The sequence below is a fragment of the Drosophila yakuba genome, chromosome 3L (genome assembly GCF_016746365.2).
Source record: "Drosophila yakuba strain Tai18E2 chromosome 3L, Prin_Dyak_Tai18E2_2.1, whole genome shotgun sequence".
NCBI lineage: Eukaryota > Metazoa > Arthropoda > Insecta > Diptera > Drosophilidae > Drosophila > Drosophila yakuba.
Window position 1 is genome coordinate 11,114,603 of NC_052529.2, and position 13,829 is coordinate 11,128,431.

The 13,829-nt window shown below is 45.2% G+C and overlaps 3 protein-coding genes across 5 annotated transcripts; all 3 read left to right on the top strand.

Annotated features, from left to right (window-relative positions):
- Nucleotides 1–1,680: 1,680 nt before the first annotated feature.
- LOC6533641 (acyl-CoA Delta-9 desaturase) lies at nucleotides 1,681–2,853 on the top strand. Its single transcript, XM_002094311.3, is given in 2 exon segments — nucleotides 1,681–2,540; nucleotides 2,543–2,853. Coding segments are annotated over 2 exon segments (1,053 nt in total). The 5' UTR covers nucleotides 1,681–1,798.
- A 117-nt stretch (nucleotides 2,854–2,970) lies between these two features.
- Nucleotides 2,971–5,719, top strand: LOC6533642 (proton-coupled amino acid transporter-like protein CG1139). The gene is made up of 8 exons (XM_002094312.4): nucleotides 2,971–3,917; nucleotides 3,971–4,024; nucleotides 4,081–4,231; nucleotides 4,286–4,407; nucleotides 4,462–4,688; nucleotides 4,747–4,877; nucleotides 4,942–5,120; nucleotides 5,186–5,719. The coding sequence occupies exons 1-8, from the start codon at nucleotides 3,835–3,837 to the stop codon at nucleotides 5,616–5,618; spliced, it is 1,380 nt and encodes a 459-aa protein (XP_002094348.2). The 5' UTR covers nucleotides 2,971–3,834; the 3' UTR covers nucleotides 5,619–5,719.
- Nucleotides 5,720–5,834: 115 nt separating this feature from the next.
- Nucleotides 5,835–7,900, top strand: LOC6533643 (glutamate transporter polyphemus). 3 transcript variants are annotated; one of them, XM_002094313.4, is made up of 6 exons: nucleotides 5,835–5,935; nucleotides 5,992–6,036; nucleotides 6,309–6,459; nucleotides 6,520–7,002; nucleotides 7,075–7,253; nucleotides 7,324–7,900. In XM_002094313.4, exons 1-6 carry the CDS (start codon nucleotides 5,922–5,924, stop codon nucleotides 7,862–7,864), a joined length of 1,413 nt encoding a protein of 470 aa, XP_002094349.1. In that variant the 5' UTR covers nucleotides 5,835–5,921; the 3' UTR covers nucleotides 7,865–7,900. The 3 variants fall into 3 exon arrangements, with proteins under 3 accessions (XP_002094349.1, XP_039230099.1, XP_015050195.1); XM_039374165.2 differs by having other exon boundaries at nucleotides 5,855–5,935; nucleotides 6,536–7,002; XM_015194709.3 differs by lacking the exons at nucleotides 5,835–5,935; nucleotides 5,992–6,036 and having other exon boundaries at nucleotides 6,392–6,473; nucleotides 6,536–7,002.
- Nucleotides 7,901–13,829: the final 5,929 nt, after the last annotated feature.

The following is a 13,829-nucleotide window of genomic DNA, read 5'->3' on the forward strand; positions in this document are numbered from 1 at the left end:
TCTAGTACTATGTAGTTGTAGTATTATACTATACTATACTACTGCTGGGCGGCAATTGATTCTTAAAAAACGTTGACAACTTACATGTTGCAGCAACATGCTGCCGCCGCGTTGACAAATTGGCCGCATGTAGATGCAACATTGCAGCGGAAATTGGAAATTACCTGCAAAAGAATACTCTCGAAAAGCAGAGGCAAACGCCCACCAAAATACTGAGCTTGCGGGTAATCCACGCCAAAATGAAAGATGAAGTAAGGGAGCAGCCGAACACCCAACTAATAATCGCATAATACACGTACCAGGCTAATGATTAACCTGCATCATTATCGCTCCAAGATCTCAGATGCTTCGCTTGTGTTTTTTTTTGGTTTGGTTTTTTGCCCAACGAAAATTAGCTGCCGTATCTGCAGAAGCGCTTCCGAGTGGAGTTTGCAGTTTGGAGCTTGGAGCTTGGAGTTTCGGGCTGCGTTCAGAGAGGCAGGACAACAAAGCATCCTGCACTTTTACTCGCCCCATTCAAGAAGCCAAACCGGGAGGATGATGGCCCCAAGGCAGAGACCTGCAATCTGGCTTTATTTTATGCGCGGAGCGCGCTTAAAAATGCAGTCAACGTCGCTCTGGATGGGGCAGACAGGAACCTGCCGCTTAGGCGAATGCCTCACGGGCCCCAAAAAGGCAAACGGCCCGACAACAGCAGCAACATCTACTGCGGCAGCAACAAATGGCATTAAAATGAAGAAAAAAAAAAAAAAAAAACATCACTGCGGGGCGAGGGAAAATACACTGCATCCTCCCACTTTTTGCTGGTACGCGAATGTTGCCTCTAGATGGGCCTATTATGTTGCTGTTGCTGCTGTTGCTGTTGCTGCTGCTCTCGATGTTGCTGCTGTTCGCCAATCATTAAATGCGTTTTTCAAACCGCTGTTGATTTGGGTTATTTTTATTTTTTGCGTTTTATGCGGGAGTTGCCGCTGCGATTTATGATTTATGAACCAGCAAATGAGTTTGCGAAAGGAGAACTGGCAACTGGCAACTGGCAACACGAGCAGACCGCGAATGTATATCAAATAAGTATACACCCACACTTCCGGCTGTAAATTGAATTGGGGGCGTGGCCGGTGGAATGTTGCACCCCATGCTGCCAGCGGGGCATTCGTATAATTATGCGCATGTTGCATGCTGCTGTTCAGTCGATAGTTTTGGTTTTGGCCAACATTGCGAGTGCCAGTGCCAAGAGAACGACAGCGACAACGACGACAAATCGCTGAAAGTTACAGTTTAAGTTGCTGCCAATCACCGCAACAGCAAGTGCAACTCCAAGTTGCAAGTGCAAGTGCAGCAACTGCAGCTGCAGCAGCGGTGGATAATCAGAATTCCAGCATTTTCACCTGTTGCTAAAGCTTGTGCAGCCTGACATGTGCCGCACATGCCGCGCTGCCATTTGTCTGCACTTTAATGATGCGCCACATCTAACTGCAACTGCAACATCAACGACAGCAACAGCATCTACTGTCTGCACGCAGAAAAAATTGGATATTTTTCGATATAAATAGAAAGGAAAGGAAACTTTTTGGTAAACCAAAAATAGCATAGAGCAGAATTTTCCAGAGAATTTTCGCAATTGAATTTTCCATGCTTATGCTTCAGCTGCTAATCAATGCGAACTTCTGGCATGCATTGGCATAATTAGCGATTGTGGGTCATGAATTTGAATTCAACAATGTAAACAATGTGTTCATGTAACTGATAAATAGGTGCAGAGGCGAAAAACAAGTGGCAGTATCGAACATAGAGCAACATGCCACCCAATGGCAAAGACACCACCGGAGTGCTATACGAATCAGATGTGGAGACGTTGGACGGCGGATTGTCCACGGATCTTGGCAATTTAAAGACCACCGATGGCAGGAAACTGGAGTTGGTTTGGTTCAACATAGTGCTCTTCGTGATCCTTCACATATCCTCGCTATATGGAGTGTGGCTGCTCCTCACGGCAGCCACGTGGGCGACTTGCCTGCTCTTTGTGCCCATCGTGGTGGTGACCATTTTGGGCATTTCCGGCGGTGCCCATCGCTTGTGGGCACATCGCACCTTCAAGGCGAACACACGACTGAAGCTGATCTTCTTGTTCCTGAACACGTTCGCCTTCCAGGATGCGGTCTACTACTGGGCCCGCGATCATCGCGTGCACCACAAGTACACGGAAACGGATGCGGATCCGTACAACTCGCAACGCGGCTGGTTCTTTGCCCACATGGGATGGCTGTGCTGTCGCAAGCATCCGGATGTTGTGGCCAAGGGCAAGCTCATAGATCTATCCGATCTGGAGGCCGATCCACTGATCATGTTCCAGAAGAAGTACTACCTGCTCCTGATGCCCATCATTGCCTTCCTCCTGCCCACCGTGGTGCCCATGTACCTGTGGGGCGAGTCCTTGAATGTGTCCTGGCACGTAATGGCCCTGCTCCGTTGGTGCGTTAGTTTGAATTTCATCTGGGCGGTGAATAGCTCTGCCCACATGCACGGCATGAGGCCCTACGAGGCCCGGTGGATCAGAGCTTCCTCATATTCTTCCACGTGGGCGAGGGATACCACAACTACCATCATGTCTTTCCCTGGGACTACAAGAGCGCTGAGCTGGGCATGTATTCGCAGGATGTGACCACCAAGCTCATTGATTTTATGGCCTACTTGGGTTGGGCCTACGATCTCAAGAGTGTGTCCCTCGATTTGGTGAAACAGCGTGCCCAGCGCACCGGCGATGGATCACATCCTGTTTGGGGATGGGGCGACAAGGATCAGCGAGAGGAGGACGTGGACGTGACCACCATTAGCCACCAGCGAAAGGAATAGATGGACTTCCTAAGGGCATTTTCTTGACACCTAGGGCATCAGGCATAATGAAAACAATGGGTTGCGTTTCATTTGAATTTCGAATTACGAATTGAATTGTTGCTCCAGTTTTTCAACTCTGATATTGTTTTTCTGACTTGGTTTTTCAATCAAATACTGCTGTGTTCTTAGTGCTTAAAAGTACTAAGCGCACTACTAATATACAGTTCAGTAAAAAAAACAGTTTCTGGCGAAATAAATAAGATAAATTTCTTTAAAAGAAACTGTATGAGTACAAGGTCCAACTGAAACGAAACGCAAACCAACGAGCGACTACTTATGATATAGCAAACTAGCGAATGGAAAGTAAAATAAACAAATCTGCTTAGTTGACTTCTGGCCCCACGGGAATGCTCACTTTTCTCCTGGGCGACGGCACATTTGCATTTTCGATTCGGCACCGGAAAGATTGGAGGAGTTGGTGGCTCACAGCGGGCAGTTGGCCCCACACAATGCCAATGGGGATTGAGAGAGGCTGGTGAGGATTGAGAGGTGGGCAGACTTAACTAGAAACTGTAGATTGTCCGCCGTCCCAAGGCCGGTTGAATTTATGGCCAGGTGCCAATTGAGGTGGGGGCCCATTGAAAAATGCCCCCATACTGGCCACACTAATTAGTTTGCCCAAGATCCCGAGGCGGTTGCATAATTTAGGTAGCGAATTCCTGGGCCAGGCCTAAAACGCCCACACATCACAGAGGGAACTGGATCTTTCCTGGAAATGATAGCCGCTTAGGGCCATGCTAATACCTCCACCCTTCCTGGAAGCTGCCATCCTGCCCTGGCACTCCACAACCCAGCTCCACATCCCAGCTCCAGAGATCGTAACCCGAGGTGGATCTGCTGTGATCCACATTTGCATAATTGCAGACCAAAGTCGGCGCTGACTTTCCGTCTGATTAATAATATTAATAATTCGCCTAAAAGTGATTTCATTTTTCTGAAATGGGCAATAAGAAGAGGAGACGTTTAGACCAGAAGCTCTCCTTACACCAGAGACTCCTGGGCGGTGTCCAAAACAGTTTCGGGTAAGTCAACTCCGGCATGAGTGATTGCCCTCGTAATTGGAAATCTTTTGTAGATCACCGCTGGCCAATGAGGCGCGTTTGTCCTCGAATAGGGTTAATGGAATGTCGTAAGTAGATCTCTTTGCTATTAAAGTATCCTTATACCTTGAGAGTTTTCACACAGCGACTTGGAAGCCTTCATCAATGTGCTGAAATGTGGCTTTGGTACTGGCTGCCTGGCTATGCCACATGCTTTTCTGTATTCGGGTTGGTTGGTTGGTCTTATAGGCACCTTTGCCCTGAGCTCCTTCATGCTCTATGCCATGCATATACTGGTATAAGTTCCTAACTTAGCTACTTACTTTTTAGTCATAAATATATTTTTGTAGCTTCATCACATCAATAACTTGGGCATCCAACACAAAATGCCCATGATCAGCTATCGAAAGGCAGTGGAACTTGCTATCATGAAAGGACCTCGCAAGTTTCACTTCCTGAGCAAGCCCTTTGGGTTGGTTCCAATCAGTTATTACATTTTATATGTTACCTAAACTATATCCCTAAGTTATTTAGTGGATGTCCTGCTGTGTGCCTATCACTTCGGTGTGGACTGCGTCTACGTGGTTTTCATAGCCAAGAGTTTGAAGCATCTGGGGGATATGTACTTGTGGTTCTGGGATGAGAGGCTTTACATGGCCTTGATAGCTTCGCCGCTGATTCTAACATTCCTAATTCGCGATCTCAAAAGCCTTGTGCCGTTTGCTATAATATCCAACATCCTTCTTCTAACAGGTGGGTTTTATCCTTAATGTCCTAGTTATTCATCAAACTTATTTTACTGACACTGTAGGCTATGGCGTGATTTTGAAATACCTATTCCGAGATCTCCCTGAGTTCGAACCACTTCACGCCATTCAGCCGCTGAGAAACTTTCCCATCTTTTTTGGCACTGTACTTTTTTCCATTGAATCTCTTGGTGTGGTGGGTTTTTTTACTTTTAAGATCTATTTCTATCTTTGGATCATTTGAATATAATTCTTTGCAGATCCTTTCGCTCAGTCGAAGTATGCGAAAACCGGAGAACTTGATGGGCACCTGTGGCATCCTGAATCAAGGCATGATCGTGGTGATCAGCTTCTATGCGATCTTTGGCTTCATTGGCTATTGGCGATATGGCCAAAATACAGCCAACTCCATACTGCAGAATTTGCCCCAAGAAGAATTGTGGGTATTTATAATCTACAATATTTTTAGTTGATGAACTAGCAACTCTTCCTTTTTTTTGTAAGCCTGTCACAATTGGTGACTGGCATGTTTGCCCTGGCCATATTTTTCAGTTATGCCCTGCAAGGATACGTAACTGTGAGCATTATCTGGCGCAATTACTTGGAACCGGAACTGGAGGACACATACTCAAGGGCTGTAGAGTTCCTGCTGAGAATCGCGTTGGTCATCGCCTCCGTGCTGGTGGCCATCCAGTATCCGGACTTTGGTCTGCTGCTCTCCTTTGTGGGCTCCTTTTGCCTGGCCCAACTGGGTCTGATCCTGCCGGGCATCGTGGACATCTGTCTGCGCTATGAGCAGGACTACGGCCCTGGAAGGATCTTTCTCCTGCGATCCTTGCTATTCATTTGCATGGGCTTGGCTGGCGGAGTGGCCGGTACAGTGGTATCCCTGCGAACGCTCTACGCTCGCTATCCGGTTGTAAGGAAAAAGGTATAGATACATTATATTTCCAGATACTAGCTATGCTTATTACTTAGTGCAGTTAAAAGAATGTATATAAATAAAATAATATTTTTGGATAATTTTATTAAGATTTATTAAAGCTCTTTAGTTCTTTAGAGGTATGTATGTATATAAAGAAATGCCTTACCGAATATTCAGGTTTATTTTCTTCAGTTCTTTAGAGGTATGTACATATATCATAATTTATAGTCACTTTGTTTAGAACGTCATTTCTTTACGACATACACACAGCATTCATTTTATTTATATCATAAAATTACAGACTTAACATTGAACATGGCCGAAAAAGGGTAATTACCATTAAAGGATTCTCTTAACAATTGATCAACAAACTTTTCTTCCACAGAGGCTTTGATCCTTATGAACATCGAAGTGTGGAGAAGCCTATATCGTAAGTCCTAGCTAATAATCCTAACTAAAAATCCTAACTAAAAATCCTAACTAAAAATCCTAACTAAAAATCCTAACTAAAAATCCTAACTAAAAATCCTAACTAAAATCCTAACTAAAAATCCTAACTAAAAATCCTAACTAAAATCCTAACTAAAAATCCTAACTAAAAATCCGAACTAAAAATCCTAACTAAAAATCCTAAATAAAAATCATAACTAAGAAACCTAGCTAAAAATCATTTGAAGCTCAATTCTTATATTTTTTCTTCAGTGACTTGGGTGCCTTTTTTTCACTTCTGAAATGCGTGGTGGGCACAGGAGTTTTGGCCATTCCATTGTCCTTCAATTACGCTGGCATGATCAATGGCGTTGTCCTGCTAGTTTTGTGCTGCTTTATGCTCATTCACGGCATGCAGATGTTGGTGAGTTTTGGAAGGTAATCGTTGAACAAATTATATTTTTCGGTGCTTTCATGCTTGAAGATTATTTGCATGATAGAGTGCTCGCGTCGATTGCAAATTGGCTATGCCACTTACCCCGTCGCAATGGAATACTCATTTAACCAGGGACCCAAGTTCTTTAAGTACTTGGCAAAGGCCGGTGGATATTTGGTCGATGGAGTCTTGGCCTTATCACAGGCCGGTGTCTGTGTCGTGTACAATGTCTTTGTGGCTGCCACCTTCAAGCAACTGGTCGATTTTTACTGGGGAACGGCAGACATGAGAATCTATATAGCCGTGGTCGGAATCTGCCTTATACCCCCGTTCCTGATACGCCGACTAAAGTACCTAGTGCCATTCAACATCCTGGCCTCCATTCTCATCTATATCGGTTTCTCCATGCTGATGTACTACCTGTTCATCGGTCTGCCTCCAATAACGGATCGCGACATCGTCTTTGGCCACATTGAAAAGTTGCCTTTATTTTTTGGCATTGCACTGTTCTCCATCACATCGGTGGGCGTGGTAAGTACTTTAAATTTTTAATATGCATTTTAACCATTCTTTTGAAAAGTGTTAATGAAAACTCTTTCCCAGATGCTGGCCATAGAAGCAGAGATGGCCAAACCACGGCACTACCTCGGCTGGTTTGGAGTTCTCGATCGGGCCGTTTTGTTGGTTATAATTTCGTATGTAGCTTTTGGTATCATGGGCTACTGGCGCTACGGAGAAGAACTTTATGGCAGTATTTCGCTCAATATTCCCACAGACGAAGTGTAAGTAACGGGTATCTGGTAGTCGAGAAACTTATTCTTTTTTATAGTTAAAATTCGGTGTAACCCGCAGACTTTCGCAAGTTGCCAAAGCGTTTATAGCCATGGCCATTTACCTCACCTATCCATTGGCCGGCTTCGTGATCATTGACATCATAATGAATCACTTTTGGAATAAAAGTGGAGAGCTCAAGAACGCTGTGTTAAAGGAGTCCATCCTTCGGGTTTGCACGGTTCTTCTTATCTGCATCACCGGGATTATTGCACCCAAACTGGGGCCACTGCTGTCGCTGGTTGGAGCACTCACCATATCGCTGTTGAACCTGGTGTTTCCCGCTCTCATCGAGATCTGTCTGTACTATCCGCCGGAGTATAACTACGGCAAGCTGAAGTGGAAGCTCGTGAAGGATATATTCTATGTGATCATTGGCATACTCATCTTGGTGCAGGGCACCATCTTTTCCATCATGGACATGATTTCGGAGTGGGGTGGTGATGAGACCACCACTGAAGGCACGACTGCCACCACCGTGAAGGTCACCACCACAACTGGTGGCATGGACACCGCACCGGAACTTGCTTCTCCGGAAGCACCTGGCTTGATATTTTTCTAAGATCGTGTATTCCAAATAAGTATATATTTCTAAAAACTGTTTCATTTATTCGTTATATGGTATATACTAGATGGTATAGAGATGAGAATTCTTAAACAGAACGCTGGACTTTTGCCCACAGTCGCCAGCATCATTAAAGCCATGAGTCCGCATTCTTGGCGTGGCATGTTAAAGCCCACACTCCATGTAGGCGCCATGCCCCAAAGGTCACGCCCACCACCCACTGATTTAACCCCCACCTGGGACCTGGGGCACAAGCCATTATCGATGGTGATGACGATATGGCATTGGCAGTGCGGTTAATTCCCTCATTAGCTGTGGGAGTTGCAGCCTGGCATGCGGCATGTGGCAAGTGTGTGCAGTCAGCAGCCAGCAGCTTGCAACCTGCAACATGCAACACACGACAAGGATGGACAACCTGTTCCAGCTGCAGCACACGTCTTCTGCGATGCCGGCCACTCGTCAGCCCACTTAACGATGTGCTCCGGAATTTATGCCGATATGGTAATGCATCCACGCAGCGACTGCGACTGCAACTGCAACTGGGAACTGGGTAGTGGGACTGGGACTCTGAATCTCGAGACTGCCTCCTTATGCCATTGATGGACTGCAGTTGAGCATTTGGATTGCGTAATTTATTGTTTTGGGCCGTTTTGGCCACCGATAAACTGGTGTTTTGCTGTTTGGCCGCCGCGTCCCGTTGCCACTTCGATATCGAAACCAAAAACGGTCAACGGGTCCGCCGCTCGTCATTTGTGTGGCATTTTTTGCCAACGCCTGCCACTGCCTGGCTGAGCAGCAATCTCACTTTCCGCCGGGGGATTGCCTTGCTCTGGCCATTTAAGGATCTAATTAGCTACGCAGTCGGCATGCAAAGCAACACTGCTGCTGCTGATGATGATGATGATATCTAGTGCGCTTTTCCAAGGAAATCCCCAACGTGCCACACGTGTGCGCAATGGCTTTGAAACTTTTAAAGTTCCTATTCATAGATATTTCAGGCCCATCGTAAACCTCCCAGCGTGGAGGTCACCGGGTTAAGCAGTTGCCCCAAAGAGTTCTGCGTATACGCAGAACCTAGCGTCTCTGTGATTGCAGCCAAAGTGCAACAAATCATTTCCCATAGCCATAGTTTGCAGCTATTGCAGCAAAAAAAAAAAATCCCAAAGAAATCCAAATAATAGCTAGAAGCATATAGCGCAGAGAAGAGAGATCTTCGAGGCAGCCAATTTGTGTTCCGTTGCTTTGCCGTTTGTATAAATCAATTGGCAATGAGGCAAGTACTGGGATGATGCACCTCGGGACTCGCGACTGCCCGCTGTGCGTTGTCCATCCAATAAATTGCACCCCCATCCCCCAGACCAAGTGCATCCAGTCCAAGTCTTCCTCCAACTCCCAACTCCATCGCCATCGCCATCGCCATCCCCCATCTCCTTCTGCTTTTCCGCCTCTAATGCGTTATGTGTGTTTGGACTATGATTTTTTCACTTGTTCGCGGTGCGTGCACTGCGTCTGTGATTGGTCTATAAATTATTGGGTTTATTGCGTTGCAAGGTCCCCACGCCCCCCCACCCCCGCATGACACTGATCGATTACCCCGAAAAAAAGCCAAAACAAAAACAAGTGAGAGCGCTGTAGTCGAGTTCCTTACTCTACGAGTAACGTGTATAATAAGAAGGCCCTTATCGTTGACTCGCAAATATTTGCCCATCGAAACGCCCGTTTCCTTTCGGATATCTCGAGGCGAGCGAATGATGTATTTGCCTGACGACTTTACTTTCGATTTCAATTTCAATTTCAATTTGATTTTCGGTTACCGGATCGACCACTTCGATTTGTGGTAAAATATTTGCACAACTTTGAGGGTCACTGCTGCGGATCATGGGCGATAAGGAAATACACAATTTTGTGATACATCACTAAAAAGTTTCTTATACTAAAAATATCCATAAAATTATATATAATAACTCATTCGAATTAATAGCACATTAAAGGCTTCCTTTCTAAAATGGAAGTCATGACTGGGTTACGAAGTTAACCAGCCGCTTATTGACAATCTTTAACAGGACTGCGCTGACCCAAAAATCTATGCCAAAATGCAGCACAACTGCAACATGCGGCAGCAACAAACTGCAGCAAGAGCGGCTGCCGCATTAATATTAATTAAATAAACGTTAATTCAGCGCATTAATGCGTAATAAATAATGCTCTTTTGAGCTGAAATTAATGCATAAAACGCTACTTATCGCCGCCGCCACGCACTTATCTGTGTCAACACAGAGTGCCACAAGATGTGGCAAGCGGCGGGGTGGAGTGCAGTGGGGCAGGGGGAGGGGGATGGGGGCGATTGGGGGAGTGCGGCAGGGGGGCGGGGGTGAGGGTGAGCAGAGCTGCAGCAGCGGCCATCGCGGCTGACAAACATATTGTCAATAGCCTACAGATCCGCGTGCACAGGAAGAAATAACGAGTAACAAAGGCAGCCATATGTTTAAATAAAAAATTATTAAACAGAAAATATAATAAAAAATTAAAATTATATATTATTAACATTATATATTAAAATAAAAATTATATTATAAAAATATTATCTATGAAATTAATCTATAGTTTAAGGACTCTTTTTTTGAAAGCGTCTTCTTGATTTCTAAAGCTTTTCTGTGCCACTGAAAATCAAAGTTTCGTTTCAGTATGGTGTCACATATTTATTTTGGTATTGAATAGCAAACCAAATACTATGAGTTTTTTTTTACAGTGCTCTTAGCTTGCCCACAGCGATGGAGTCGGATCGAAGTTGCAGTTGAAATCGACGATGTCGTTGGCGCGTTGCAATTACATGTCTGTGACAAGAATTTTAAATGAAAATCGCTGCGTAGTGCGCTGGACAAATGATTCAAACTTTCGCGTTACGTGTGGAAAATGTTTAAAACTGAAACCAGGGGCCACAGACCGAGGCAGCGATCTCAATGGAGCAGCAATGGAGGCGCCATGCCAGGATTGGAGCTTTGCTTTTTTGTCCAGCTTTGCATGCCCAATGGCAAAGGAGTCGCCAATGGAGCCAATGCATTGCAGTGAAGTCGACTCGCTGGCGACGCATGAAATTAGAAAGGCATTATTGCAAATCTCTCGCTTTATTTATCAGCAATTTGTCAGCAAGTGTGCCGCGGCTCAGATTAAAGTGCCAGCCGCCGAACTGTCCGTCGATCTGTCCGTCGATCTGTCCGTCGATCTGTCCGTCTATCTGTCCGCCAATTCCGTCCGCGACTTTCTAATGCGATTCACCTGACACACGCACCAGCACCAGCAGCAATCGCCGCAGGACTGGCCAGGTGGAGAAGGTGGAGAAGGTCCGGTCGAGTCCCGATGCCAATGAGGTCAAGTTCGTCTACAAGTAAACTCTAACATGGGTCACTACAAGTCCAAAAGGAGGCAGCCAACTGGGGTTGTCTTCTGAAGCAGGGATAACATTTAAACGTAACACTTCCTTATAAAAACTATGAAGCAACAAACGATTTTTCAATAACCTAAACACATTTTGCGATAATGTTTTAGTAGAGCTATGAAACAAGGTATTTTCTAATAAATGTGCCTTTAGCTTTTAAAAATAATGTGTTAATCTTATTACTGTTCTATTCTATTTTAAACATTTATCTTTCCTTTTGGTCTTAATGATATTTATGTTATCATTTGGCATTCAGAGTCAAAATATTTGTTATAAATATACATCATTCTTAGTTATTTGTATTGTGATCATGAACATATTTATTTTGTAAAATGATAATGGCAATGTTTTCATTTAAAAACATGTTGTATTAATCGCAGAACGCTGAGTTAGAGCAACCAAATGATATATGCCCATAGGCAGGTGGAATGCCTTGCACAAGTCCTGTTTCGCTGCATTAGATGCAGTGCCTCCAGTGGCTCGATCCACAGCCACATAACTCAGAGTTGAGCTCTGGAAGCGCCCTTCGCGCAGTTAACAAATAACATCAACTTATTAAATAAAGTTTCAATTCGGCATCGGCGAGAGGAGCCGCAGCTACCGTGCTGGGTTCGCCAAAGGAGCCACTGGAGGAACTGGAGGAACTGGAGGAGCTGAAGGAACCAAGGCAGTGGATTGAGGGGATCCGCAATAAATCATCACATCGGCGGGAATGAGGGGGGCATAGTAGTGGCCATGGGTAACAGACGGTAACTGCGGCCAAGTTATGTGGCTTCATTGTGGACAGAATGAGCGCTTTTAAGCAGACAATTGCAGCCTGGGGCGCAGCCACAACAGGTAGGAGTCCCATGCAGCCGAGTGGCAAGTTGCCGGTGATAGGGGATGTGGCAGTGGCAGGGGGCGCCTTTCAGGGGCAAGAGGAACAGAGGGGGCAAAACACTCTCGCCCGGCGCACAGAGCCTCCCACTACCCCTTGCTATTGTGGCAACTCCCGTTCCCCATCCCCCTTCCTATCCTTCATCCCACCTTGGCCACTACACATTTTCGTAGGCCGCACTGCGGGCATAAATCATTCGGGCCTCTCGAGCTGAGGCTGCTCCTGCGCCTACACACTGAGCAAAATATACTAGTACTTATAATAATATAGAAAGATATATACCAAATATCTCCCTAAGCCTCTTAATCACTTGAAAAGGTATACTACTGTGTTTTAACTTCCCATTTAAATGATGCTTTAGTCCAACTTAGTATTATGATTTTTACAGTGCACCATCCCCCTCTCTCAATGCCTCACCTCAATCGCAATCACCCAAAGCCACCGACTTGCAATATGAGTTAATTTTTGCAGGCCGGGCTCAGTAAGGAGTTTTGCGTATTTGTCAACTGCAAATTACAGCGTTTTTATGCCCATTTTCCCACACACACAAAAAGGCTCCTTCGCCAGCCATCTATCGTTGCATGTGGGTGGATGTTTTGCAAATTTATGGCTCGCTGGCATTATAAATTTTCTATTAACCCGAACTCAAAGCCAGGAATAACCCAAACCCAAGCCACCAAGTCATGTAAGTTACCAGCAGCAGCAGCAGCAGCGAGCTATTGGATTCGTGAGCAGAGATTTGCATTGAATACCGGCGGGCAGCGTCGCAAAGTGCGTTGATGGGGCATTATCTGTTTAAGGCTTTAATTTTATTTCTGTTGCCAAAAATGTACGCAAAATAAGTGCTCGCCGCGCGCCTTCTATGGATTATGGTTCCACCAGCACTTCGAGAGTCGAAGAGTTGAGAGTAGCAAAGGAGGAGCCTCTTTGCATCCAATTGACTTGAAAGGGGAGCCCCTGCATCTCATTGAACCCGACAAATTGGTCATAATTTCAGCCAACTAATCCCAATAAACATGGCCCAAACATTGTGCCACTGACATTAAGCTGCCATTGGCGTCTTACGTTGCCAGTGAGCCAGGTAAGTAGCCAGCAGCCAACAGCCAACTAATAAAATGCCATTTATCTGGCCATCGATCGGGCAGGTGGATTCACTAGCTGAAACTCCTGTAAACGTGAAATCCAGGTAAATGGCAGTGCGCGCATAAATTCCAAATGAACAGAAGTTCCATGCGAAAACGGAGCTGCGATTTATGCGAGGAGCAAATGATGAGGCAGAAGGTTAATCAGTTGCTCATCAAAGCGATTTACTTGCCTGCAATGCATAAATAGCTAATGGAAAATGGTAATATTAAATAAATGAAATTCAAAATTGTTTCTGAATTTATTCGTGATTAGTAAATGAAAGGGTGGAAGGTTTCTGAAACTATTCGAGATTAGTAAATGAAGCAGAGGAAGGCTTGTATTCATTACTTCCCCGTATGTATTATTCACATGGGTAAAAGGCACTTGCTGAACTGCTCCTGATTTGCATATACATATGTAGTATTCCCACTTCACTGAGTACTGGGAAAGTGAGTGGGAAATGCAAGAAACGCCAGAGTCCAATGTGGGCACACACTCGCAGAGTCGTGGGTCATTCTTGGCTC